At 38.9% G+C, this 24,479-nt stretch overlaps 2 protein-coding genes across 3 annotated transcripts in view; one reads left to right on the plus strand and one right to left on the minus strand.

Annotated features, from left to right (window-relative positions):
• Positions 1–14,520, plus strand: part of LOC106550302 (NF2, moesin-ezrin-radixin like (MERLIN) tumor suppressor) — a 33,879-nt gene extending 19,359 nt beyond the window's left edge. The window contains exons 11-18 of one of the 2 annotated variants that reach the window (XM_087717308.1): positions 2,056–2,169; positions 3,483–3,605; positions 4,136–4,353; positions 5,971–6,076; positions 7,166–7,293; positions 8,533–8,692; positions 10,835–11,017; positions 11,938–14,520. In XM_087717308.1, the coding sequence (XP_087573434.1) occupies positions 2,056–2,169; positions 3,483–3,605; positions 4,136–4,353; positions 5,971–6,076; positions 7,166–7,293; positions 8,533–8,692; positions 10,835–11,017; positions 11,938–11,973 (1,068 nt within the window). In that variant the 3' untranslated portion in view covers positions 11,974–14,520. Of the gene's footprint in view, positions 1–2,055; positions 2,170–3,482; positions 3,606–4,135; positions 4,354–5,970; positions 6,077–7,165; positions 7,294–8,532; positions 8,693–10,834; positions 11,095–11,937 lie in introns of those variants that run through there. The other variant, XM_087717307.1, reaches the window with a different exon arrangement.
• On the minus strand, positions 14,138–24,364 carry SBDS (SBDS ribosome maturation factor). The gene is made up of 5 exons (XM_087717309.1): positions 24,150–24,364; positions 21,219–21,348; positions 19,844–20,044; positions 17,857–18,021; positions 14,138–15,653 (listed from the first exon to the last, which is right to left on the minus strand). Exons 1-5 carry the CDS (start codon positions 24,275–24,277, stop codon positions 15,525–15,527), a joined length of 753 nt encoding a protein of 250 aa, XP_087573435.1. The 5' UTR covers positions 24,278–24,364; the 3' UTR covers positions 14,138–15,524.
• Between the last annotated feature and the right edge of the window lie 115 nt (positions 24,365–24,479).

A 24,479-nucleotide genomic window follows, 5' to 3' on the forward strand; every position in this document is an offset into this window, starting at 1 on the left:
TTGTCAGGGCATGCGAGGCTTGTGCATGCTGGCCAGCTGACTTCGGCCTTCTTTTGAGGCCATTTTTCGCCCTTCAGAGACTTCCCTGAAGCCTCCAGAGCATTAAAAACTGGCCCTACAGGAAAACTGGAAGTTCGGGAACAGACTTCTGGTTTGCTCGTAGGGCCGGTTTTAGCCCTCTGGAGCGTTCAAGAGCCCTCAGGAGGCTTCCCTGAATGCTCCGGATGGCAAAAACAACACGAGCAAACCAGAAGTCACTTCTGGGTTGCTCGTACGGTCGTTTTTTGCCCTCTAGAGACTTCAGGGAAGCCTCCTGAAGGCCCCCGAAGGCTCCAGAGGGCTAAAACCAGACTTCTGGTTCCCGAACTTCCGGTTTGCCCGTAGGACCGGTTTTTCGCGCTCCAGAGACTTCAGGAAAGCTCCTGAAGCCTCCGGAGGTCCTCCGGGGTGGTGTGTGTTTTCGCCCTTCCCAGGCTCCTATAAAGCCTCTCGAGCCTGGGGAGGCCGAAAAAAAGCACGCCAAAAAATTGGAGCGCTGGTCATGCGTGCATGTGTGCTGTGGTCCCAAGCATAGCATTATGGGTGTGGCACGCCCGCCCACGAGCCCCTGCGCTCCCCCTGCTTTTGGCACGCGAGCCAAAAAAAGTTTGCCATCACTGGCCTAGGCGTTGCCGAATGATTTTATTTTTAGTAATAACAATTAAAGCCATAAATGATTGTGAGGAAGCAAATGAGGGAGTGGTTTGTTTTTCAGTATATACAATATCTATCTAAACATTAAGATATGTAGGATACGACTTGCTCCATTTCCCATAGCTAGGAGAGCCAAGTTAGGTGAAGATTTATTTATCTTAAACTTCCTACTTCTATTATACGGATTAAAAATGTGGAGGGAGGGAGGGGGGAAGCAAAATGTACAAGACTGGGAATATCTAATAGTCAAACAAAATAGAATTATTATTCTATTCTATTCTGAGCCAAGGTGGCACAGTGGTTAGAGTGCAGTACTGCAGGCTATTACAGCTGACTGCTAGCTGCAGTTCAGCAGTTCAAATCTCACAACTCAAGGTTGATTCAGACTTCCATCCTTCCGAGGTGGTTAAAATGAGGACCCAGATTGTTGGGGGCAATCTGCTGATTCTGTAAACTGCTTAGAGAGGGCTGTAAAAGCACTATGAAGTAGCATATAAGTCCAAGTGCTATTGCTACTGCTATTATCAATTGGTAGAAGGACCAATCATTCTCAGTTCCTAGGGCGTGTTGGAACAGCTGTCTTTAGAGATTTTCTAAACACCAAAGGGGAAGGATCCATTTGGAAGCCCAGGGAATCTGAAAGGAGGGGGAAGTGATAGAACATGCACATTTCTACCCTTCCATTTATGCTCTGGGTAGTGCTCAGCTATATCCAAGTTCTGTACGTTCCTTCATTAACCTAGAGATGTATCAACTTAAAAATATATGTGTGTAGCTCTCCATTATGCCAGTCCTAAATGAAAACAGTCTTCTAGGTAATGTAAGGTCCAAGACAAATACAGATATGGAGCAGTGGTGGGTTGCCAATTTTTTTTACGACCGGTTCAGGCGCACTTGCGTGCTCACACTTCTGCGCATGCACAGAAGCGTCTGGGCGGGCGGAGCCTCCCGCCACCGCTACCACCGGTTCACCCGATCCGGGTCAAACCAGAAGCAACCTACTTCTGATATGGAGGTTTTCAGTGGACCTTTTAACAGGAAATAATGAGGATTATCAGAATGGCTGATAATATAGCATTCCTATAGTATCCTGGTTTTTTATATTTTCCTGAGGCACGTAGACAGTAGTTGCTCAAAACCAAATCAATCAGATTAATTTTAGGTTTACCTGGAGAACTAAATTGAGTTTCCCTCCCTTCAGAGATAGATATTACTACATTGCTGAGTATTATGGCGTAATACATGAAGAATTGTGTTTATATTCTGGACTTCCCAAACACATCTGATAGACCACTGAAGGAAACAGAATACTGGAGTTCTCTTGGATAGTTCCAGACATTTTTCTTTTCTCCTTTCTTGCAGATCATGCAACTCTTCATTGGAAATCACGACTTGTTCATGAGAAGGAGGCGAGTGGATCCCATTGAGATCCAGCAGATGAAAGCTCAAGCCAGAGAGGAGAAAGCAAGAAAGAAGGTGACTCTTAATTAGATACACAAGGAATTTTTCTTTGATGCAGAATCTCGGTGTACATGCAAAGTAAAGAGTAATAATAATCATAATAATGATACCAATAAAATAATCATAATAGCAAAAATAATCATAATAATGATACCAATAGTGGGGAAGATGAGAAGGATAATTCTACAGTCATACAGAATGGGGGAATATAGAGTACTTAGACATAAAACAATACTGTGAAGATTAGGTACTCAGCAGAGTGATCGCATGAGGGAAAAAACTGCCCCTGGGTCTAGTTGTTTTGATATGTAGTACTGTATAGAAGCAGCCCAAGGGAAGGAGTTGAAATAATTTATGTCCAAAATGTGAGGGGTCTGTAGTTATTTTCGCAGGTCTCCTTTTGACTGGCACAATATACAGGTCTTCTATGGAAAGTAGACTGGCTGGAATTGTTTTTTTCTGCAGTCCTAACTATCCTTTGGAGCGATACGGCTCGGTATGGCCGTACCAGGAATATCCGGGAGAAGCAGCCACTGTACCAGTACGGTGGCTCATTGAGCCCACCCACCCACCCACATTCCATGGCCGTTTAATACTGCGACCGGCCCATTGTGCAGGCGTGCACAGCGTGCGCGACCTCCACCGAGCAACTGGGTGCCGCAGGGCGTTGGTGTGCGCATGCACGCACAGCACGCGTGCCCGTCTAGGACGCCTGGCCCCGTGCAGAGCGTACCGGCTGCACCGGGGTCCAGAACCCACCACTGCTTTGGAGTCTGTGCCTGTTATAGTGCTAACTTCCACGTGTGGCCTAAACATACGTACATATTCAATAAAAGCATTAAAATAAACTGTTTACACCTGGTGAAGAGAATTTGAAAGGGCAATGCTATGCATTTTTCTTGAGGCAAGGATGTTTTTTAAAAAAGTAGATTTTGATGTATTTCTCTATATATAATGGTGAGAAGTTTAATATGTGGGTTTTCTTTCTTTTTTTTAATCAGGAACAAAAAATTCGGATTTCCTTCTTCTCTTTTTTCTGTTGTGCTGTTTGTTGTCCAAAGAAGTATTTCTGGACAGTAAAAACAAACAACCAACCCACACTAGAAAATAAATATGAAATCAATAACTTAAACCTGCAGTTAATTTTTGGAAGATTGATTTGCAAGATGACGGGATAGGGTTTGCAAAGGATAGGTCCCAGCCCCTAGGAGGTTAGAGTTGAAAAATATGCAATATAAGAGGGGGACTGGAAAAACCAGAACAAAGTGAGCCTGGCTACATTCCGCTGTGCAGTTCTTGCAGATGTCCAACCTTGCTCATTCCCTCAGATGGAGCACCAGAGGCTGGCCAGGGAGAAGCAGCTCCGGGAGGAAGCCGAGCGAGCCAAAGAAGAACTGGAACGACGCCTCTTTGAGGTGGAAGATGAAGCTCGGCAAGCTAATGAGGCGCTGGTGAGCATTGCTGTGGTAATGAAGCCTAGTGGTCCAGGGCTTCTGGTCAATTGTCTCCATTTTGCACTCACTTAATTTTTTTATGTCATACCTTACTATTTTGTTTTATTGTTTTATTGTTTTATCGTTTTACTATTTTGTTTTATTGTTTTATTATTTTGTTTTATTGTTTTATTGTTTTATTGTTTTATTGTTTTGTTGTTTTGTTGTTTTGTTGTTTTGTTGTTTTGTTGTTTTGTCATTTTATCATTTTATCATTTTATCATTTTATCATTTTATCATTTTATCATAATTTTGTCATAATTTTATCATAATTTTATCATAATTTTATCATAATTTTATCATAATTTTATCATTTTATCATCATTTTATCATTATCATTATTTTATCATTATCATTATTTTATCATTATTTTATCATTTTGTCATTTTATCATTTTATTTTTTGAATTGATATGCCACCATCTCATTATCTAGAGAGCCTCTGGGCAACTCACCATATGAGATGCTTGTTTTAAAATTCCCCTCCAGCGCCGTTCAGAGGCAGCAGCAGAATTGCTGGCTGAGAAAGCTCAGATCGCGGAGGAGGAAGCCAAGCTGTTGGCTCAGAACGCTGCAGAGGCAGAGCAGGAGCGCCATCGATTAGAGTTGGCGGCCTTGAAAACCAGCGAGGAGAAGCGACTGATGGAGCACAAGATAAGGGAGGCTGAGCTGATTGCCATGAAGCTGGTGAAGGAGTCCGATCGAAGGTGACACTCTGTACTAGAAACTTAGTTGGTCATTCTGCATGTGCTCCCTCGGGTGTTTTTGATGAAAAACACATGTACAGGTAGTCCTTGACTTACATGATTGGTTGCTCAGCAACCATTTGAAGTTACAGCCTACCTGGAAAAAGGGAATTTTGACTCTTCTGATGTTCCATCAGCAGGGTTCTAACCATGTTTTATGATGGTTTTGCTGAAAACCAGAAATTAATCCCAGTTTTTAGCATAACTATGCTATAGCAAACAATGGATTTGCTTAACAACCATGGTATTCGCTTAACAACCACTGCAGAAAAGATCCTTAAATTTGATCAGTCCCGTGACTGATCCATTTTATGACTGTCAGGCTCCCTTATGGTCATATGTCAAGGACCTGCATTTCTGCAAGCTGCCTTATAGCACTGCGGTTAATAAGTCCCAAGGACGCATTGGCTCGGTGGCTAAGATGCTGACCTTGTTGATCAGAAAAGTCGACAGTTTGATGGTTCGAATCCTTACCGCCATGTAACGGAGTGAGCTCCCATTATTTGTCCCAGTTTCTGACAACCTAGCAATTCAAAAGCATGTAAAAATGCAAAAAATTCCCTTTGGTGGAAAGATAACAGCATTCCGTGCACCTTCAGTGTTTAGACATGCTGGCCATATGATCATGGAGAGGTCTTTGGACAGCACTGGCTCTTCGGTTTTGAAATGGAGATGAGCACCGCCCCCTAGAGTTGGGAACAACTAGCACATATACGCGAGGGGAACCTTTACCTTCACCTTACAAGTTAGAAACATTTTAATATGTTCCTCATGAACTATTATGGGTATAAATGCTAAGTGCTGCTTTCTGATGGGATCACAAGACAAAAAGTTAGGGCTGGAAAATGAAGGCCTGGGTTTAAAAGTAAAAGACCAATCCAATTATTCAGGGATAAATTATACCGTAAAGAAAAATATAACTGGGAGAAAGCAGAGGCAAGCCATTTCTCTCTTGCTGCCCAGAAAACTCCATGAATGTGTTTGTGAAGTCATAAAGAATCAGGTTTTTTTTTAATTTGTGACACTTTTTTGGACTGTATCCTGCTGGCATTCTGGTTCCTGAATTTTAGAGGGATTTTTTTACAGTATAAACAGCAAAAATGCATGCGTATAAAAAAAGTAATTTTAAAATTATATTTAATGAAGTACTTATAATTGCTTTAAACTGCAGTTATCATTAAATTGCATATTTAAGTTGCATATTACAATTTAATCAATAGTATTTAAATCCACACATTTTAAATAGTTTCTAAATTGCACATGAATGTGAAACACAAGTGAATAATTACCTCTTTTCTACTAATCTCCCAATTATTTTCTTAATATTATGGCTAATCTTTCCGTGTATAGAAAAAAAAATCAGGAATTAATATGGAGAGATCCTTGATAAACTGAGGCTTAGCAGTTACCATGGTTACCTGATACCATGGATTCTCTTAGGTTCTGCTTCTGAGTCATGAGGCAGCCGCAGAAATTATTAAAGTTTATTGAAGCCAATTGTGCTTTCAAGGCCTTAGTTAAGGACTTTCTTTGAAAAATATGGATTGATTTGCTTATGACGATAATTTGGCTTCTCAGGGTCAAAGAAGCTGAACATTTAAAGCAGGACCTACAGGAAGCCAGAGAAGCCGAAGAGAAAGCAAAGCAAAAGCTTCAAGACGTCAGCAAGTTTAATTCTCCTCCTGTAAGTTTTTTTTTTTAAAAAAAATACATGATTGCTTTAGAGATAGAATAACAATGACGTAATTTATCCTTAGGTAAAGAATAAACCTGCAATAGGTACAGTCTCTCTCTCTTTGGAAGGCAGAGAATCATGGGGAATGTAGTATTCCATTCAAAGTATCTCAGCAACCTTTTCAGCTAGAATTATGGGGCGTCTTTCTAGGAAGGACTGATTAAAAAGGAAAATGTGGAGTACTTGGTGTTCTCTGAGTTTGGTTGTTTGCTTGCAGATGTCTTATGCAACTACCATGTTTCCCCGAAAATAAGACTGGGTCTTATCTTATTTTTTGCTCCAAAAGATGCATTAGGGCTTATTTTCTGGTTAGGTCTTATTTAGGGGAAATACGGTAGTAATTGCATATGTCTGGCTGATGATCTTAATTGGGGCTTATTTGGGGGGGCTTATGTTACTTGCATCCTGAAAAAACTATGGGAGGGCTTATTTTCTGGTTGTGTCTTATTTTGGGGGAAATACGGTACTAATTGCATGTGTCTGGCTGATTATCTTAATTGGGCCTTATTTGGGGGGATTATATTACCTGTATCGTGAAAAACTATGGTAGGGCTTATTTTCTGATTGGGTCTTATTTTTTGGGAAAGGTTAAGTTTCATCATTAGTATTGATGTTACTTGCAAGGTGGTTAACTAGTTGGGTAATGAAATATTTGCAAGCAGACAACTACGTTTAGAGAGAAAAAGAAACTCCATAGTTCATTCCTGAGCTACAGATATTATCTTCTTTTAAAAAGGGAAATATTTGAAGTTGCCAAACATAGAAAGGTAAAATGAAAGGTCCCATTACATTGTGTTTGTAGATGCTTTCAGGGTAGACAATTTGTTTACCTCAGGCCAACAGGCATCTCTTTCTACTAGACTAGAGCCTATCTACACAACTTCCAGTCAGATCTGTGCTTGGCTGTAATTATGCCACCCAGTGGTGTGTGTCTTTCTGTGGCATTTTCTGCATAGCACAATCCTAGGGGTTCAGAACCTATTCCTAAACAATGTAGGATTCAATATCACAGGTTTTTGTTTCTGTGGTCTTTTCTAGCATACTGTTAAGTCTACTTCATTTCCACCTGTGGACACGAGGGATACCAATGGTGACAAAGGATTTGTAAAGATGGATTTAAGAGACATTGATCTGAAGAGGCTTTCCTTGGAGATAGAGAGAGAGAGGTAGGATTGTCCTCCTGTGGCTGAAATAAGGCCAGGCAGATTCCAGATTCAGAATGTGAATGGATGAAATTTTGTGCCAGAATGGAATTCTTCATGCTTTGTACCTTTATTCAGAACCTTATTTTGGTTCATGTTATATAGTATATTAGGGATGAAATGGCTCAGTGGCTAAGACGCTGCGCTTGTCAATCAGAAAGGTTGGCAGTTTGGCAGTTCGAATCCCTAGCGCCGCGTAACAAAGTGAGCTCCCATTACTTGTCCCAGCTGCCAACCTAGCAGTTCGAAAGCCCGTAAAAATGCAAGTAGAAAAATAGGAACCACCTTTGGTGGGAAGGTAACAGTGCTCCATGCGCCTTCGGTGTTTAGTCATCCTGGCCACATGACCATGGAGATGTCTTTAGACAGTGCTGGCTCTTCGGCTTAGAAACGGAGATGAGCACTGACTCCTAGAGTCGGGAACGACAAGCACATATGTGTGAGGGGAACCTTTACCTTTACCTACATTGGCATTAGGTATTTCTGTTCATCATAGAAACCATATCCCCAATACTAGAAATATTAGACACTAACTAGTTTTTGCACATCTATACGAACTCTATGATCTCTTACCATCATAACAGAAGCTTTACTTAAAATAGGCCAAACTCTAAGGTAAAGGAGATCTTTTGAACTTTTTATCTGAAATCTGAGCAAAGGCTACTTCAGAAATAGTAGAATCTCTTTCTTTGCCACATATGGGACAATACATTTGCATAAATTGAGCGCTATGCAGCATAAATCTTCCCCTGTTCAAAGCAAGGGTGGTGTGTCATTTCTGTGATTTGATAATCAGAGGCCATGGACTTTAGTAACGATTGTGAAAACTCAAAATCTGAGTCCAAACAAGGAATGCAAACACTGCAACTTAGACAGACTTTGTTTGCTAGATTATGAGTATACATTTTTTTTAACCTGTAAGAGCCACACAGCTTATCCATCAGTAGTTTGTGACTTTGAGCACTTCTCATCCCAAATCAGAGTATTCAATTTGGGAATTGTATTTGGTCCCACATGTTGGACCACACGTGTAAGGTACAGCTTAGTTAGGTTGATTCATTAAGATTCTCAGATCCTGAAATCTGTTTTCTTATAGTCCCAGGTACTGTACTAGTTCTGGCTCAGGTACTGGTTTAATTATGTTCACAGCCCATTTGATTATCTCTACTTTATTTACAGTTTTGTTTTGTCTGTGCTTCACAGGTTGGACTACCTAGATAAGAGTAGAAAGTTTGAAGATCGTCTAAAAGAACTCAAGACTGAAATCCATGCTCTCAAAGTTGAAGAGAAACACGGCGGGCTTCTTTCTCATTGGAACATAATCCTTGACTCTTTGGACCATTCATCAGAGAAGGAATATAAGGTTCCCATACAGTCAAGCATTTCTTTATTAAATTTGTAACAAATGCATACATTATTTTAGCACTCTTTCATGAGTCAGCTGGAGGTATCTCCCAGGCACTTGTAAGCTTGGTTTAAAAACAATGACTTTTCTTACTAATGTGTCCCTGGATCTATGGCTGAAATATTTAGGACTGTCATAATGATTCCAGCGATTAAGACTGTGGACAATAAAAAATGAGAATAGGAATGGGTTTCACCTTTACTGAATGAAATTAATAAATATAGTCAAATAAACTTCAATACTGACTACATTTTAAAAAGTGTAATAACTGCTGGTATGTAGTGTTGGAAAAAGCTTTCTTTGTTGAATGATTACCCAGTTTCTCTGAAAAGAAGCCCCCCCCCCCGATAATAAGCCCAATCGGGCTTTTGAGCACATGTGCTAAAATAAGCCCTCCCCTGAAAATAAGCCCTCCCTTAAAATATTGCAATGCAGCAGCTGGCATGAGCTGACCATGCTTGTCACCTCCTGTACTTCAAAAATAATAAGTCCTCCCCAAAAATAAGACCAAGCGCTTATTTTGGGGGTCAAAAGAAAATAACTTTGTCTTATTTTTGGGGTAGCTCTTTTCTCATATTGAAGGAAGCAAATAATCTTAAAAACAAATTAGCCTTAGTCATATACAGATTAAGGAAGATTTTACCAAGTAACCAAACTGATTTGACATAAAGTACTTTAACTGAGTACATTAGAAGTTGTTTTCCACCAGATTAAATGTTTTGAAATTGTCTCTCTTAGTCTGCATTAACCAATTGCAGCTTTTCAGGTTCTGCTGAAGGAGGCTTTCACAAGAAAGACCAGGCACTGAACTTGATAGTCTTGTGTTTTTTAGCAGGAACACCAATAAAGGATCAAAACAAGACAGAACCTGTATTGTGCACCCTCCTCTTTGCATATGCTCCATTCTTATTTTCTTTGTCCTTAACCTTAAGCAAAATCCCCTAAGCTCTGGGAGATCCCCACAGGATGTTTTTCTTGTTGTCACCACTAAATTATTTTCTGATTTAGAAATTCTTTTCCTCCTTTGTTTTCATATGTCTAAGGTAATGTGGCTAAGTGAAATGTGGGGAAGACACGGGATAACATTTAAACAGCTCTTGCTGGAATTTTATTACAAAATATTTTAAAATTTCTAAATACTACAAGACCCCATCTTCCTGAGTAATGGAGGTTCCCCTACAGTGATGGGAGTCAAAAAAAATTACTACCAGTTCTGTGGGCATGGCTTGGTGGGCGTGACATGGCTTGGTGGCATGGCAGGAGAAGGACACTGTAAAATCTCCATTCCCTTCCCACTCCAGGAGAAAGTTACTGTAAAATCTACATTTCCTCCTGATCAGCTGGGACTTGGGAGGCAGAGAATAGATGGGGACGGGGCCAGTCAGAGGTGGTATTTACCGGTTCTCCGAACTACTCAAAATTTCCGCTACCTGTTCTCCAGAAGTGGTCAGAACCTGCTGAATACCACCTCTGTTCTCCTAGTCTAGGATTCTGAGTCTCTACCATACTTGCCCTTTTATCTAAGCTGCACAAATCCCTCTCCCCGTTTCCTTCTTCTGAAATACACACAGTGGAGCTTGCATTGTCATGTCTTGAATGACAGTTCCATCACCCAATCATCCCAACTTGTGAAATTAATCTTCTACACATTCTTCTCCTGCTCCTGAATCTTTAGGTAACTACCCTTCCAGGGAAAATGACTAATAGTACAGTTGTTTCTGTAGTTCATCCCTATGAAGCTGCTTTTAGAGATGCTTCAACCTGATCATTTTTTGAAGGTGACTCTTCAGAAGAAAAAAAGATCACTTGAGTCTAATAATAGGATTCTTGTAGAATCCTGACTTGATTTTATGTATTATCCCAGCCAATACAATATTCCTAATGTTAATCATAGACATTACATATATATTCTACTTAAATCATTAAGACTTCTGGAAATAATAATTTGTGCATTTCACACAAGTGCACTTCAGTCCTTCATAAAGGGACAATTTCCAGACCAATAGAGTTAAATTTGGTTTTTTTTGGCTTTCAGAATGTTTCATGTTATCCTGAATAAATAAAACCTCAATTAATGGCTAATATACTGCTTTTTAAAAGGCTCCTGTTTGGATGAAAACTCTTGAAGCAGACCTGTTTAATAATCTTCAACCGTCCTTTTCACCATCATGCCTGCTAAACGTGATTGAGAATACCATGCCCAGTGCAGCAACAGAAAACTCTTTTCCAACCCATCCCCTGGTTATTAATAACATGGAAACAGGACACCGAAAGCACATTAAGGTAACCGGCTTTGCATTTCATTTTCTGTATTCCATATCGTACAATGTCCTATCTACAAATCTTTTCCTTTGATGATTTGTCTGTATCTCAATGAACTATTTACACAACAGTTGGTGCTCAAGATTTAAGTCAGCCACTGATTTGAGCTTCTGCTCTAGAAACTACACAGATGCTTTGGGATACTTGTGACTGGACACAAAGTGCAGTTATTCCTTGTTGCTTATCTTCAATATGCCATTGAATTTGGAAGTACCATTCAGCTCCTGGGTTCAACTGACAGATCTACTCCCTGTCAGTCAGTCAGTCAGTCAGTCAGTCTATCATCTTTCTCTCACTAATTTTATATTCCCCTCATCTGTTGATGACTCTTTCTTCAAATGCCTTTTCCCAAAGAAAAATCCAAGAGTAATCAGTACTTTCAAACAAGTATTAAAGAGAAAAGGAAAGGAGAATAGAGTCAATATAATAGCCATGCGATCAGAATTTTTAAGTCGCACAATGAGATTTTTAACTTGATATATGGAGTTATCTTCTCTCTCTGTGAACTATTGGATGAGGGGAGATTCCATGGAGTGGGGGGAGGAAGAGAGGGAGGGAAGGGTAGTTAGATTTGTTTCAATGCCTTCTTCAAATACCAATCATACCTGTCATATGTGATCACTTGATACATTATACAAATGTGATTTAGAAATGTGGTTTCTTCATTTCTTGGCTTTGGGAAGTGGTGAAAGATTCAATTTTACTCCTATTCTAATATAAATTTTTATATTTTACTGCTTCTTTATACAGTTGCCTTTAAAAAAAAATGCATATCATCTTTTATTCTGTGTTTTTAAAATGTTTCAACCCCTCTGCTCTAAGTTTAAGTCTATTTGCCTTATACCAAATATTTTTCTTATACTTTCTTTATGGCATCTTAGGTCCAACAGCACAAAACAGATGTGATCTATATCTGAAACAACAGAACGACCAGATTATCCAATTCAAGTTATCCATCCAAAGATTTCTAGACTACTTTCATATTCTGGGGAAAAAAATACACCTGCTGCTTAAAGCTTAAGAATGGAAATATTCCTTTTTCATTCCTAGGAAGTGGTGCTCATATAGGTAATACCAGCCAACCAGAGATCTAAGTTTGCAAGTCTAATACACCTTGTTATTTAATACATCATCTTGACAGTAATTGAACATTTCTATTGGGTTACTTGAAGATTTATCATGCCAATGTACGTTGTAAGAAAAATCTTAAGAAATTCAAGCAGATATATTCTAGTACGTTCCCAAAGTCAGCAATTCTATTAAGTTACTTGGGAGTTAAGAACTGAGTTGTACATTCATTTAAGAATTATGAACAACTTGCTGTTAAATTTCACTACAAGCAATGGGATTGTATCACAATTTAACTAGATTAAGGTCCTGTACATTTAGAACTTTTCATAAAAATGTAAATGTAAATTTATGATTGTGAATATTTTTATTTTTGTAAAGTGTTCTACAATTATTTCTTTCTTGTTTTTCTATGATTAAAGGACAAAATTTTAAATGCCCAAATCAGTTTATTAAAACAGAATCCATGAGTATCCTATATATGTCCTTAAGCTAAATCTGGGTTGGGTTTGTTCAGCTCTTTTGCTGAAAATAGAGCCTGATCCTATTCACACACTGTATTCTCAACTGTAAACCTATTTATTATTCTGGCACAGACTGGAGACAGTTTTAATTACTACAACAGGAGTTTCTTCTGAGTACACAAACTTAGGACTGTGCTATTATTTAATTTGTATCTCATCCTACGATGAATGAGGGTTGTTTTTTTTTTAACAAAAATAAACACAGAAATAAGTAAAGGTAACAATAAGCTTATTTTGATGTCAGTATCTAAGTAAAAAATCTGTGTTTTATTTTTGTTAAAATTCAAAGCAACATAAATCAAAAAAATTATTCTCTTTCTGTGAGAAATGAAACGGCAGGAAAATAAGCCAACGAATAAGGCTAGAAATAGGTTTAGTTTCCTTTACAAGCTAGCCCAAAACAGAAGTCCGCTGTTGAAGCTTTCTTAGCACTGGTGTTCAATTATTTGATTCCAGTTGACATGTCAACTGGTTCCTGATCACAGCTGGCTTGTGTCCTTTTTCTTGCAGCAGCCATGCTTCTGTCTAGCCATTTGACACTTTTCCATGCACAATATACAAGCGTCAAATGGTTAGACAGAAAACCAGCCATTTTGACATTCAGCACAGCTGCCATTTCTACTATGGAAGTTTGTAGCACCTGACTCAGGAGAATAAAGCCAACTTCTAAACAGAACGCATTTGGTACATGCCTTGTGAGCTGTCCCATTGAAATGGCACTTGGTCTATACTTTTTCAATTCATCCTCTGTTCCAAGGTTAGGTGAGAGGAAGATTGTCTTGTAACAGCTGTCAAACAATCCTATATAATTTACCCCAATACTCAGAATTACAACATTGTGGTTATTTTTAATGTCACTTAAAAATAAATAAATACTGAAATTCAATTCCTGAATTGTGGAGATAATGTGGGAATAGTAACAGTGATGACACTGGAAAAAAGTTGCCGCCTGGATGAGATTTTTAAAAGGGAAAATATTTGTCTGTATTGCTTAGTTTCTCATATTCTGCTAACAAAGTTAAAAGCCAGTTGCAGAACTGAGTTAGGTCCTACAGCAAGGACTAAAATTGCTTTCATTGATCTGAAGGTTCTCTAAATTGGTAAATAGTTTCTCCCAGCACTGATAGCCTTGACCATACTGGCTATTAAATTCTAGGAAATGCAGATACTTGAAAGTGTACTTGGGCTGGAAAAATGGACTAAATATATGGATAAAACAATAAGGCTTCCTGAATTTGAGACCATACTACTTGATGGGGAGGCAAAAAATTATGAGGTTCTGGAAGATAACTCAATTATTTGCTTCTCATCTTTAAGTAAGATAGGAGAAATACAATTCAAAGATGATACTGCTACATAGTGTCTTTCTTCTCCTTCACCATTTGCTAACATATAGCGGAGTCATCAAGAAACATAACTTTACATATCCATGCCACATAAGTAAGGCTATATGAAATTACAGTGCTTATCGCCAAAAAAAAGTCTGGAAAAAGAGGAAGCAGTAAAGTTTATTCATATTAGGACAAACTTTGTGAGTAGAACTCCTTGGAGTTCTTGTTAGTCATGTAGTTGAAAAATTAAATCACTGACACAGAAACTACTGAGCTTTGTGGGCTGGAGATTAGGATGATAGCTGGAAGGTGCATATTGTTAAAAAAAATAAGTCAAGGAAAGACATCGTGAAACCATCCTCAAACCTATGCTTTGGTATCTTTCTTGGCATATTAATGACAGCTTATAGACTGTAATTGGTATTCATTAGAGAACTCATTTTAAAAATCTAAGAATTTCAAACTTAAATTTGATATTCTATAATAGAAATTATTGTGATGTTGTACATCAATGTTTATAATATATATCTTTAAAGTGTCTGAGGAGGTAAAAAGTGCAGCTTTCCTCAAAGAATCCTCTTATAGTTTGCACTATGAATTCCAAGGATAAGAAAATGACAAATATCAGGCCATGCATGTATTGTTCTTTTTGACAGAAGCCCTATTAGTTTACTCATAAGAAACAAACTCACTTTAGAGTTTTGGGTTGACAATGAACTAGTCTCTGTTCTTTTGGCTCACTCTTAAATATTAAATTAGTATAACAAATAATGCTAAAATAACACTGGAGCCAAACTAGTTCTTTTACTTGGATTTAAAGGTTGTCTAGTTATAACAAATGTTTTCAAGATTAAGTTATTGTATTTCTTTTTTCCAAAATAAACTTTCTGAACAACTTCTGGTTTCAGTGTCAAGTCAGTATTTTTACAATTTCCCCTGGAGTAAAGAATTGGATCAATATTAATAAATTCCAAGAGCGACTCTGGAAAGACAGCCACTAAAACTCTTCTGATGGTCTGTAAATCACCATCCACAGAATTGAGCTACTGTATAATTAGGACAATACTATTATTGTGCACTTCATTCAAAGCAACCAATGGTTGTCTATCTCAGAGTTTACAAATCCTGCTGGTAAATCCAGACATTAATCGGCTTGTTTTGAGGGAAACCTGAGTTATTTACTCAGGATGCTAATTCTGCAGTCAATTCCTTCCTTGAAGCCTTTTGCTTTTAAGGAAAGACATTTTGGCACTTAACATTAAATTGTCACTTTGCAGGTACACTCAAAGCAATCAACATAAGCGTAAACTCTGTAAAGTCCCTTCGTTATCAGGTAATCGAAGGGCTAAGTGGGTTTATAAGGTACCTTTAGTTGATACCAACCATCAGAGTTTGGGGAAGGAGCAGAGGATACCTATATAAAACCTCAAATGGAAATAACTACATAAACCCTCAAAGGGAAAAGCGCAAAGGTCAATCCTCAATGAAGCAACTCTAGGATGCCTTTTAATACAGTCTTTGCACAGCGACACCATAAGCACCCAATTATTCCAGGCGTTCATCACCTTCTTCCACATCTTTCAGGTTGAGAACTTCAAGGGTTCCTTTGCCTTTGGTTTCACACCTGATCAATTCATCGATCTCCCGGAAGCAGCCTGGATCCACAAGGCAGACCTGCAACATTAGCACTGTGTTAGGTTGGAAAGCTTGTTGCAGCTTCTGCCAACCTGGCAGTTCGAAAGCATGTAAAAATGCAAGAAGAAAAATAGGGGCCACCTTGGTGGGAAGGTAACAGTATTCAGTGCGCCTTTGGCATTTAGCCATGCCAGCCACATGACCATGGAGACATCTTTGGAAAGCGCTGGCTCTTCGGCTTTGAAACAGAGATGAGCACTGCCCCCTAGAGTCGGGAATGACTAGCACATATGTGCGAGGGGAACTTTTACCTTTTTAGACTGGAAAGGCCATATCTTACAAAGAACTGTCCTGGTGAATAAGACCAAGGTGGACCCAACATCTTTCTTCCCAAAGTAACTTACAGGTAGTCCTTGACTTATGACAACAATTGGGACTGGAATTTCTGTTGCTAAGTGACACGGTCATAAAGCTGGTTACATCCCTTGGCAATGATAATCCCTGCCATCCCAATTGTTGTCGTTCCCATGGTCATTAGGAAAGGGAACTTCCTTTAAAGAACCAAGTCACTAGGAAAACTGGCAGGAGGTTGCAAGTCCCAAGTGGCTTGGAAGCAGGTTGGTAGGCAGGTAAATGGCTGCTGTCGAGTGGGGAAAGGCAGGAGGAAAGATTGGGGATGGTGCACAAAGGTGTGAGGGAGGCGCAGGGAGGGTATGAGAAGGAGGTATGGCAGAAATCAGGCAGGGGATGTGGGAGGGAAAGTTGTGACTTTCTCTACCAGCTTTCCTAATAACCTTCTGGAAAAGCTGGCAGAGGTCGTCACAAATGGTAATCATGCATTCATGGGGTGCTGCAGCTGCCTGAAAGGGCAAGCCCAATGCCAAGCAGTCAGATGGCAATCAAGTGACTGCTGGGGTTCTGGAATGGTCAGAACCCCCAAGGACCAGTCATAACCACTATTTGTTCAGCACTGTCGTAACTTCAGAACAGTTGCTGAACAAATGGTGGTACGTCAAGGAATACTTGTAGCTAGATGCTTGCAAGAACAAGGGTATAAAAATGATAGCCATCCCTCTATTTATTCCCATTACCTCCCTGACCAACCTGCTTTTACTCCCACTACTGTAGTTTTGTGAAGTTTGGCTCTAATGGGGCAAAACCATTTAATAATTCTCCCTTCTCTACGAATATGCTAGATCTCCTCTTAAACCCTCTAAATCACTTGTATGGTGATGTCAGTAGCAAGTTATACAAGTAGTCCTTGTTTAGCAACCATTTGCTGTTACAACATTGATGAAAAAGTAATTTTATGGCCAGCCCTTGCATGTATAAGAGCTGTGGTGGCGCAGTGGTTAGAATGCAGCATGTACTGCAGGCTACTTCTGCTGGCTGCTGGCAGCTAGCAGTTCAATTCTCACTAGCAAAAGATTGACTCAGCCTTCAATCCTTCTGAGGTCAGTAAAATGAGGACCCAGATTGTTGGGGGTAATATGCTAACTCTGTAAACAACTTACATGAACACATTTGCGGTTTCAAGTAGCGACTGCTCCACTTAACAACTAAGTGGTTGCTGGTACCATCTGTAGTCACTAAACAAGAACTATTTGCATATTGTATAAATTTCCTTGTTTTGAATTTCTTGCTAGTCTCATGTCACTCCAAGTTTTTGCAATGTGAGAATTAGATCATTTCTCACTGTTTTCACCATTCCATGGTTAATTTCATAAAGCTGTTCTCCCCCCACCCCCCAAAAAAGTGTTATAATCCTGAGTGTTTTGATTTGTGCCTTTTAGAGGTTTTACCAGCTCCAGGGTATTTTTTTAAATGGAACGGAGAAAGAACACTAAATTGGACTGGAATGTCTATATATTACACTTCTACCCAACTACGTTAAAAACCCAAAGACTGCAATTCACTGAAAGGCGCCAAATTCTCTTGAATTAGAAGAAAAAGGAAATGCAGATGTGTCACAATGGAATCTTTGCAGCATCCCTATCTTTTGCTAAGGTCTTAAATGTTCATATACCAAACTGCTCCATGCTTATCCCAATGCGCTGTAAAACATCTTCTGCAAGAACCAATGAGGTTTCCTTTACAAGCAATCATACAAATGACTGCAGTGTAAATATCGGTCCTTATTTCTACCCTCCAACACTTTGGGTATAAACCTTCTTGTATAAAACCAAAAGCACAGTAATAGCTTTTTCCCCAAACAAAAAGACTTGGACACTGGGCTGCTTACAATTTCCAGCTGTTCATCAAAATCCTCGCTTTCGATTACTTTGATCAGTGGCTTCAGCTTCTCTTTCAATCTCTTGCCTTCTTTCCGAGGGAGGATGAAGCGTAGCCTCATGTGTGCCCGCTCAATCTGCATCGTCTCCTTCAGCTGCTTGATGACTTCCAAAGCCTGCAGAAAAATCCAAACTAATGCACTGATTTTTACATTTTTATCCCGCTCCCCTTGAAAAAAAAATTGGAAAAACTTAGTCTCACTTCTGATTTCCTATTTTTAGCTATATACAACATTTGTTCTGCTGGGCATATTTTTACATCCAAGACTAACCAGTCAAACGGAGCTGATGAGAAGACCTCTTGCTTTTTCCGAAGAAGAACTGCATTGCAAGCACGAGAAGTACAGCTAACTTGTTAATTTTTAATAGATTAATACAGCACCCAAGCATTGCTATAGTTCATTCTACATGGGGCTGCCCTTTAAGATCATCAAGAAAGTTCAACTGGTCCAAAATGCTGTGGTTTGCTTGCTTGCTTAACTATTGAGGTCCAGCCCTAATCAGAACGAATGTATGTGTGGTGATTTTAAATCTGGCTTTTTTATTTTTTTTCATTATTTCTTTTTTCTCTTTTTTGTAAGCCGCCCGGAGTCCCTTGGGATTGGGCGGCCTATAAATCTTATTAATAAATAAATAAATAAATAAATAAATAAATTGTGGTACAGCTGCATTAGATTGTTGTTACTGGAGTTACACTGGTTACCAGTTTGTTTCCAAGTGCAATTCAAAGTGCTGGACATTCTCTATAAACCTCTATACAGCTTGCAGCCTACATCTGTTCTTCTTAGATTCTGCCTAGTAGAAGTAGATGAATATCCCCTCCAATTATGATGGGAAGCATTCTTCTTTTGCACCAACATGACTTGTGAGGCAACAGTGAATTCTACTCTTATGTCCTTCTAAAAACTAGGGAGAACTTCCATTTTTAAAAAAGAAATATGGAGATTGAATTGTTGGTGAATCATTGGTGCCAGAATATTACAGTATTTTATTTTACTTTGTTATGTTGTAGAATAGTTTTAGATAATGCCTCCAAATGTGAGTCCACTTGGCTTTAATCCCTATTATGAGACAGGCAAAACAAGTTGGAAATAGATAATGCTCTTTCTTGCAACGATTTCAACTTTATGAAACTCCCTTTCCAGGCCTAACTTACTATCTTGACAGCCGTAGCTGATGAAAGATAGCAATACACAGTTTTGATTTTTAGATGTTGCAGAACTGTCACTGTTTTCTGTGCATTTTCTCCACTATACCTAAATGGTTTTACTTTCTCGTAAGTAAAGACTTAGTTTGTATGAAGGAATTTTTTTAAATATTTTCCAGAATTAATAACAGTATCTTCAGGATTTAAAAATGCTGAGTTTGAAAATATCCATCCATACAACAATTGGCACAATACTGTGTTAAAAGAGAGACATTGCAAGAAATTCTACAAAATTCAATGCCCAACTAATGTTACCAATCTACAGGTTTAAGCATCTTTCAGGCATCTGCAGAAGAAAAAAAGAAGTAACTTTAAAAAAAAAAACCACCTTTCCCATTTACTTGGTGATAGGTCAACTCAAGCCAGATAATCAGGTATTCCCTGTTACTGCAAAGTAGTATATAGTCTTCAACTTATGATTGCAATTGGATTGGATTTCTGGCCATAAGTCATCATGGTCCTAAATAATGTACCCACCTAACCTGATGTCAAGTGCTTGAAATATGATTGTATGACCATGTATTGAGTGTGGGGTATATTTTATGATGGCCAGAAGTATGTTAGAGGCAGTAAAAACACCCATTCCAAAAATGTCCTAATTTTCAACTGTTGTCTGAACTGCCATTAAGTGACCAATCATAAGTTGAGGATTATCTGAAAAGGGAAAAGCTAGTGTCTCCTCATGCTTATAATTTGTAGGCACAAAGTGGCTTCCTTCGGAGATCATCTACCTGCTGCTTGGTACTTTTCCCAGGTTTGACTGAATAGTGTATATCCTTCATAGCTCTTTCAATAAGGATGACTGTGTAGGGTCTCTTGGTTTCTGGATTGACACATTTGTCTGCAACTATGGTTGCAATGTCACGAAACATCTGCTCCAGCTGACTGTGCCGTTCTTTATCAGAGACCTGCAATTCCCCTTTGGTTAAGATCTGAAACAAAGAAAAGTTTATTAGGACTTGGCCTTTTTCAAATTCAGAAGATGTTTTATGCATTGTCATTAGAAATCTGATTCTGCTTTCTTTATGAACATTAGAAGAATGGCTGTCCTAAAGAATCTCTACAAATTACAAAGTAGAAATAAAGAGTTCCTCACATTAAGTTTCATCCTTGGTTACTACATGGAGATGTTCTTCTATAGTTTTGGAAGCAGTAATACAGAAGGTCTTGGGCCAGTCACTTTCTTTCAGCCCTATGAAATAGGCAATGGCAAACCATTTTTGAAAAGCCTTGTCAAGAAAACTGCAGGGGCTTTTCCAGGCTTGTCATTATTTCAGAATTTTGTCTTCCCAGTCTACCCTACAATCTGAAACTTCCCATTACTCTCCGATCCAAGTAGGCAACATTTACCATGTTAACATTTGCCAATGATTGAGTAAGCACTGCTATTAACAATAAATGTAAAATGAGCATTGATTGAGCATTGACCATAAGAGCCACTTTGCAGATGGGCGACAAAGTTTAATTAATAATAAATATCAACAAGGCTATGGAAGACTGAATCTTTAAATCAGAGCATAAACTGCATAACATTTTAACCTTCTCACAGAACAAGCAATATGGGATGAAGCCATGAAAGAATTTTTTTTTTGCTTGAGTTAAATTTTTAAAATATTTTAAAAAGAGTCAGTGTAGTATACATTGGACTAGGACTGAAGAGCCAGATGAAGTCCATTCTCTGCCATGAAAACTGATTTTGAGCCAGATCTTATTTTACTCCAGCCCAAATCACCTTAAATAGCTTAGGGATCTCAAGTACCCTAAACCAGTGGCCCCCAACCTTTTCAGCACCAGGAACTGGTTCCATGGAGAAAGGTTTTTTTGTGGACTGGAGGGGGCATTGTTTTATGTGGTGCCTGCATCCCATGGATGGGCCTTTGTTTGCTTGCGTGGCCTGATTGCTGACATGCCACAGCCCGGTGCTGGTCCACAGATCAGGGTTTGGGACCCCTGCCCTAAACACTGACCCCAGGCTGACCTAAACACATAAAGGAATTATATTTCTACTATCTATTTTTTGTGATATATTGTTTGAGTCACCTTTAAAAAGTTTAAAAAAGATAAAATTAGACAAAAACATTATTTTTGCACAATTTCAATACCTACTGTTTTGCAGATTTCTGTCTGATCGTCTGTGCCAAAAGCTTTGACGAGGTCTTCCTTCTTTGCCACTTGACCTTTGGAGACATTCACAAACACTGAATGTGTCTGCAAAACTTCATCAAGGTCCTTTTCACTAGAAAATTAATTTTACTTGTTAAGCACATTTTAAATAATGCATGCAAACAACCAAAGTATTTAGATAGTCTTGTTTAATCCATACTGATTACTGCTCTTTAAAACTACCTCTGATTCTATTACTATTGTTAGGAATATAATTCTAATGGTTGGGTTGGCAATATATAAATCATGTAACAATGCTATACCTGTTTCTTTAAAGCATACTGTAAAATGTGATTGGTTGCTGTTTTCCTCAATTGGCCATAAGAGGGAGCCAGAATGACTGTTAGTTCTCTCTCTGTTTCGTTAGATGCTGGGCTGAACTGATCTAAGTGCCGTAAGCTATTGTAAGTTTTGCAACTGTTAGCAAACTTTGAATACTGAACTGATTATATGATACTGGACTATGTTATTTGGATTATCCCTTAACTGAAAGACATTGATGACTGACTGACTTATCCATGTATGACTTGGACTGTTTGATGGACTCTGATACCTCTATTTCCATGAAAGTAAAAGCCTATTTAAACTGCAGTGTCTCTGTATGCTGATTTGTGTGTTCTCCAACACAACTCTCACAACACTTCGCTGAACTTACTCACTCTCCCAATGGGGAGCTTACCTAACAACTATGGCAGGGGAATCAAATTAAACTGCTACATTCCATAAGCCGGATACTGTAGTGAATAATTGCAGAGTTCTATCTCAATTGGCAATGACATATTGTCAAGGAATAAGTTTGTAATTTGGTTAAAAATACACAAATGATTAGGAAACATCTAAATCAGTTAAAAATATTAAAGAAAGCAATACTAGTCCAAAGGCAAAGTCCTATCTGCTATTTATCAGTAAAGAGTTAGCCATCCAATAATATTGACTCAATAATTACTTAATGAGGTTGTTTCTCCACTGAAAGAGATGATTGTAACTCGCACCTCCTATTCAAGCAGCAGGTAGAACCTCTGGCTTTAGTGGCTTCACCCAAATTTGGTTAAGTGCTGCAGTATCAACACTACTTAAACCAAGATGCCCTGAAGACAGTATCTCATGTTCTAATCATTGGGCTACATGGAGCTACATTGGGAATGAATTCAAAACTGCACATTGTGAGACTTGTCAGTATATCATAACACCCATTTTAAGATCACTGTACTGGTTGCTAATTTCCATTCTAACCACTGAGCTGTAGTGGTGCAGTGGTTAGAATGCAATATTGCAGACTAATTCTGCCGACTGCCAGCATTTTGACTCTGACCGGCTCAAAGTTGACTCAGCCTTTCATCCTTCATGTAAAATGAGGACCCAAATTGTTGGGGGCAATATGCTGACTCTGTAAACTGCATAGAGAGGGCTGTGGAACACAGTGAATGGGTATATGTCTAAGTGCTATTGCTATTCCAGACCTAATTCAAAATGTTGGTTATTTCCTTCAAAGCCGTATCAGGCACTGTCTTTTCAAAACCAAATCTATTCATAAAGTTTTCCAAAGAGGACCTCTTAAAAATTCTTGCCCTGGAAGAAGTGCAGGGGAACGGGCTAGATGTTATAAGGCAATAAATACATTGCAAAGATTTATCTTTTTTGGTTTGCAATGCAAACAGGGGAATAGAAACTTAAATAATTTAAACAAAAGTTTACATTATTCTTCACTTGGGAGTGAGTTCTATGTCATAAAGTTCTTTATTATAAGGATGACAATTTTGAAAAGGGTACATTCATATAACTAAGGCAAATTATATAGAGTTGCATATTGTATAAAACTAGAACAAAACATGGTTAAGGCAAAGCACCTTAATCATATTTTGTTCCCTATGTTAAGCATTTATTTATTTTGTTCTGCTTTCCTTGTATCATCTAGCTTTGAAAGAAGCTACTTTGAAATTGTCATTTTCTCCAGTTTCTAGCACATATATGGGGATGTGGGGAAGACATGGGGCAGCTCCAGCTGCTTTGTTCTCTTACGCTCCTGGGTACACCTGACTGTGTGGTGAAAGGTCAGAAAGGAAGTGCAGAAGGCTTAAATTTGCCGACACCTTTTGCTCAGTGGTGTTTTATTCTTTACTTTATTTTTATAACAGTTAAATGAGCAGGATATGTTCACCACTTACTGATAAACAGGAGGCAGTGTATGAGCACTTTATTGTTTGCTGGCAAGTGGTAAAACTCCAAGAATAAATATAATAAATTCTGTCTATTTTGGGCTGATGGGAGGTTCATGAAACCTCTGTATTGAGGTAATAATATGTAACAACTTGTCTCTCTAGTCTGAGAGCTCAAAATAAGGAAGGTTCATTGTTCATTAAGTGAAATCTGTTCTGAAAGATGATCCATTTGGTGTAACTGGAGCAGCCCTTGGTCAGTGCCAATAGAATATAAATTTATCTCAAGCTTTAGACAAATTTTAAATGTCAATGACATGGGCAGCTATATAAATTGAAATATTTACCCTTGATTTTATTTTATGCTACGCCCTTCTATCTATTTGCTTATCCTTTTATCATACTACCAGGAACTGCGGTTAGTAGACAATACTTATATAAACAAGATGAATATAGAAGTGTAAATATAGTAGTTGATTTATAACAGCAACAAAGTTCAGAGTTTATGCCCTGCGATTTGCACATGCTTCAAAGTAAATATTTTAAATCAACTTGCTAACTTAAGAGAAGTTGCAAAATTGGGGGGTTATTGACTGATTTTTTATTTAGGCTAGTCTCGCACTCTGCGTAAACACGGAAACTCTGGCTTTGCCAAATGTCAGCGGACACGAACGGGAGTTTTCTGTTCCTTTCCCTGCGGCTCCCAGCCCCCACTCACGCGCCGCTCCGCCAGCCCATGACTTTGTTCCGGTAACAGGCGATCTCAAAACGCTTCCCCGCCCGTCGGATCCGCACGACGGCCACATTGGTCAGGCGAATCTGGTTAGTCGGCGTGAAGATCGCCATGATACCCCCAAGTATTTGCCGCCGCCGATGAACAGGACACAAGTCAACAGCTGAGCCTCTTCCGCCGCTCCGTTGTGACGACAGAAGTGCCCAAAACCTCGCGAGAACTGTCTCTCCAACAGTCCGTCCTTAACTCACTCGGGTGGGAAACCAATCCCCAGGACTAATGATTCCCCATTAAAAAGTGTCCTCTCGCGGTTTA

This window comes from Thamnophis sirtalis, unplaced genomic scaffold (genome assembly GCF_051295495.1).
Source record: "Thamnophis sirtalis isolate CommonGarterSnake01/CBP01778 unplaced genomic scaffold, rThaSir2_p1.2 scaffold_6, whole genome shotgun sequence".
Taxonomy (NCBI): Eukaryota; Metazoa; Chordata; class Lepidosauria; order Squamata; family Natricidae; genus Thamnophis; species Thamnophis sirtalis.

Excerpts from the sequence above, each read along its gene's own strand:
- SBDS (XM_087717309.1), bottom strand. The coding sequence starts at position 24,277 with ATGGCGATCTTCACGCCGACTAACCAGATTCGCCTGACCAATGTGGCC. Across the intron at positions 21,349-24,149 it reads ATGGGCTGGCGGAGCGGCGC|TGAAAAGGACCTTGATGAAG; the intron begins GTGAGTGGGGGC and ends TTAATTTTCTAG. Across the intron at positions 15,654-17,856 it reads TTGATGAACAGCTGGAAATT|GTCTGCCTTGTGGATCCAGG; the intron begins GTAAGCAGCCCA and ends CTAATGTTGCAG.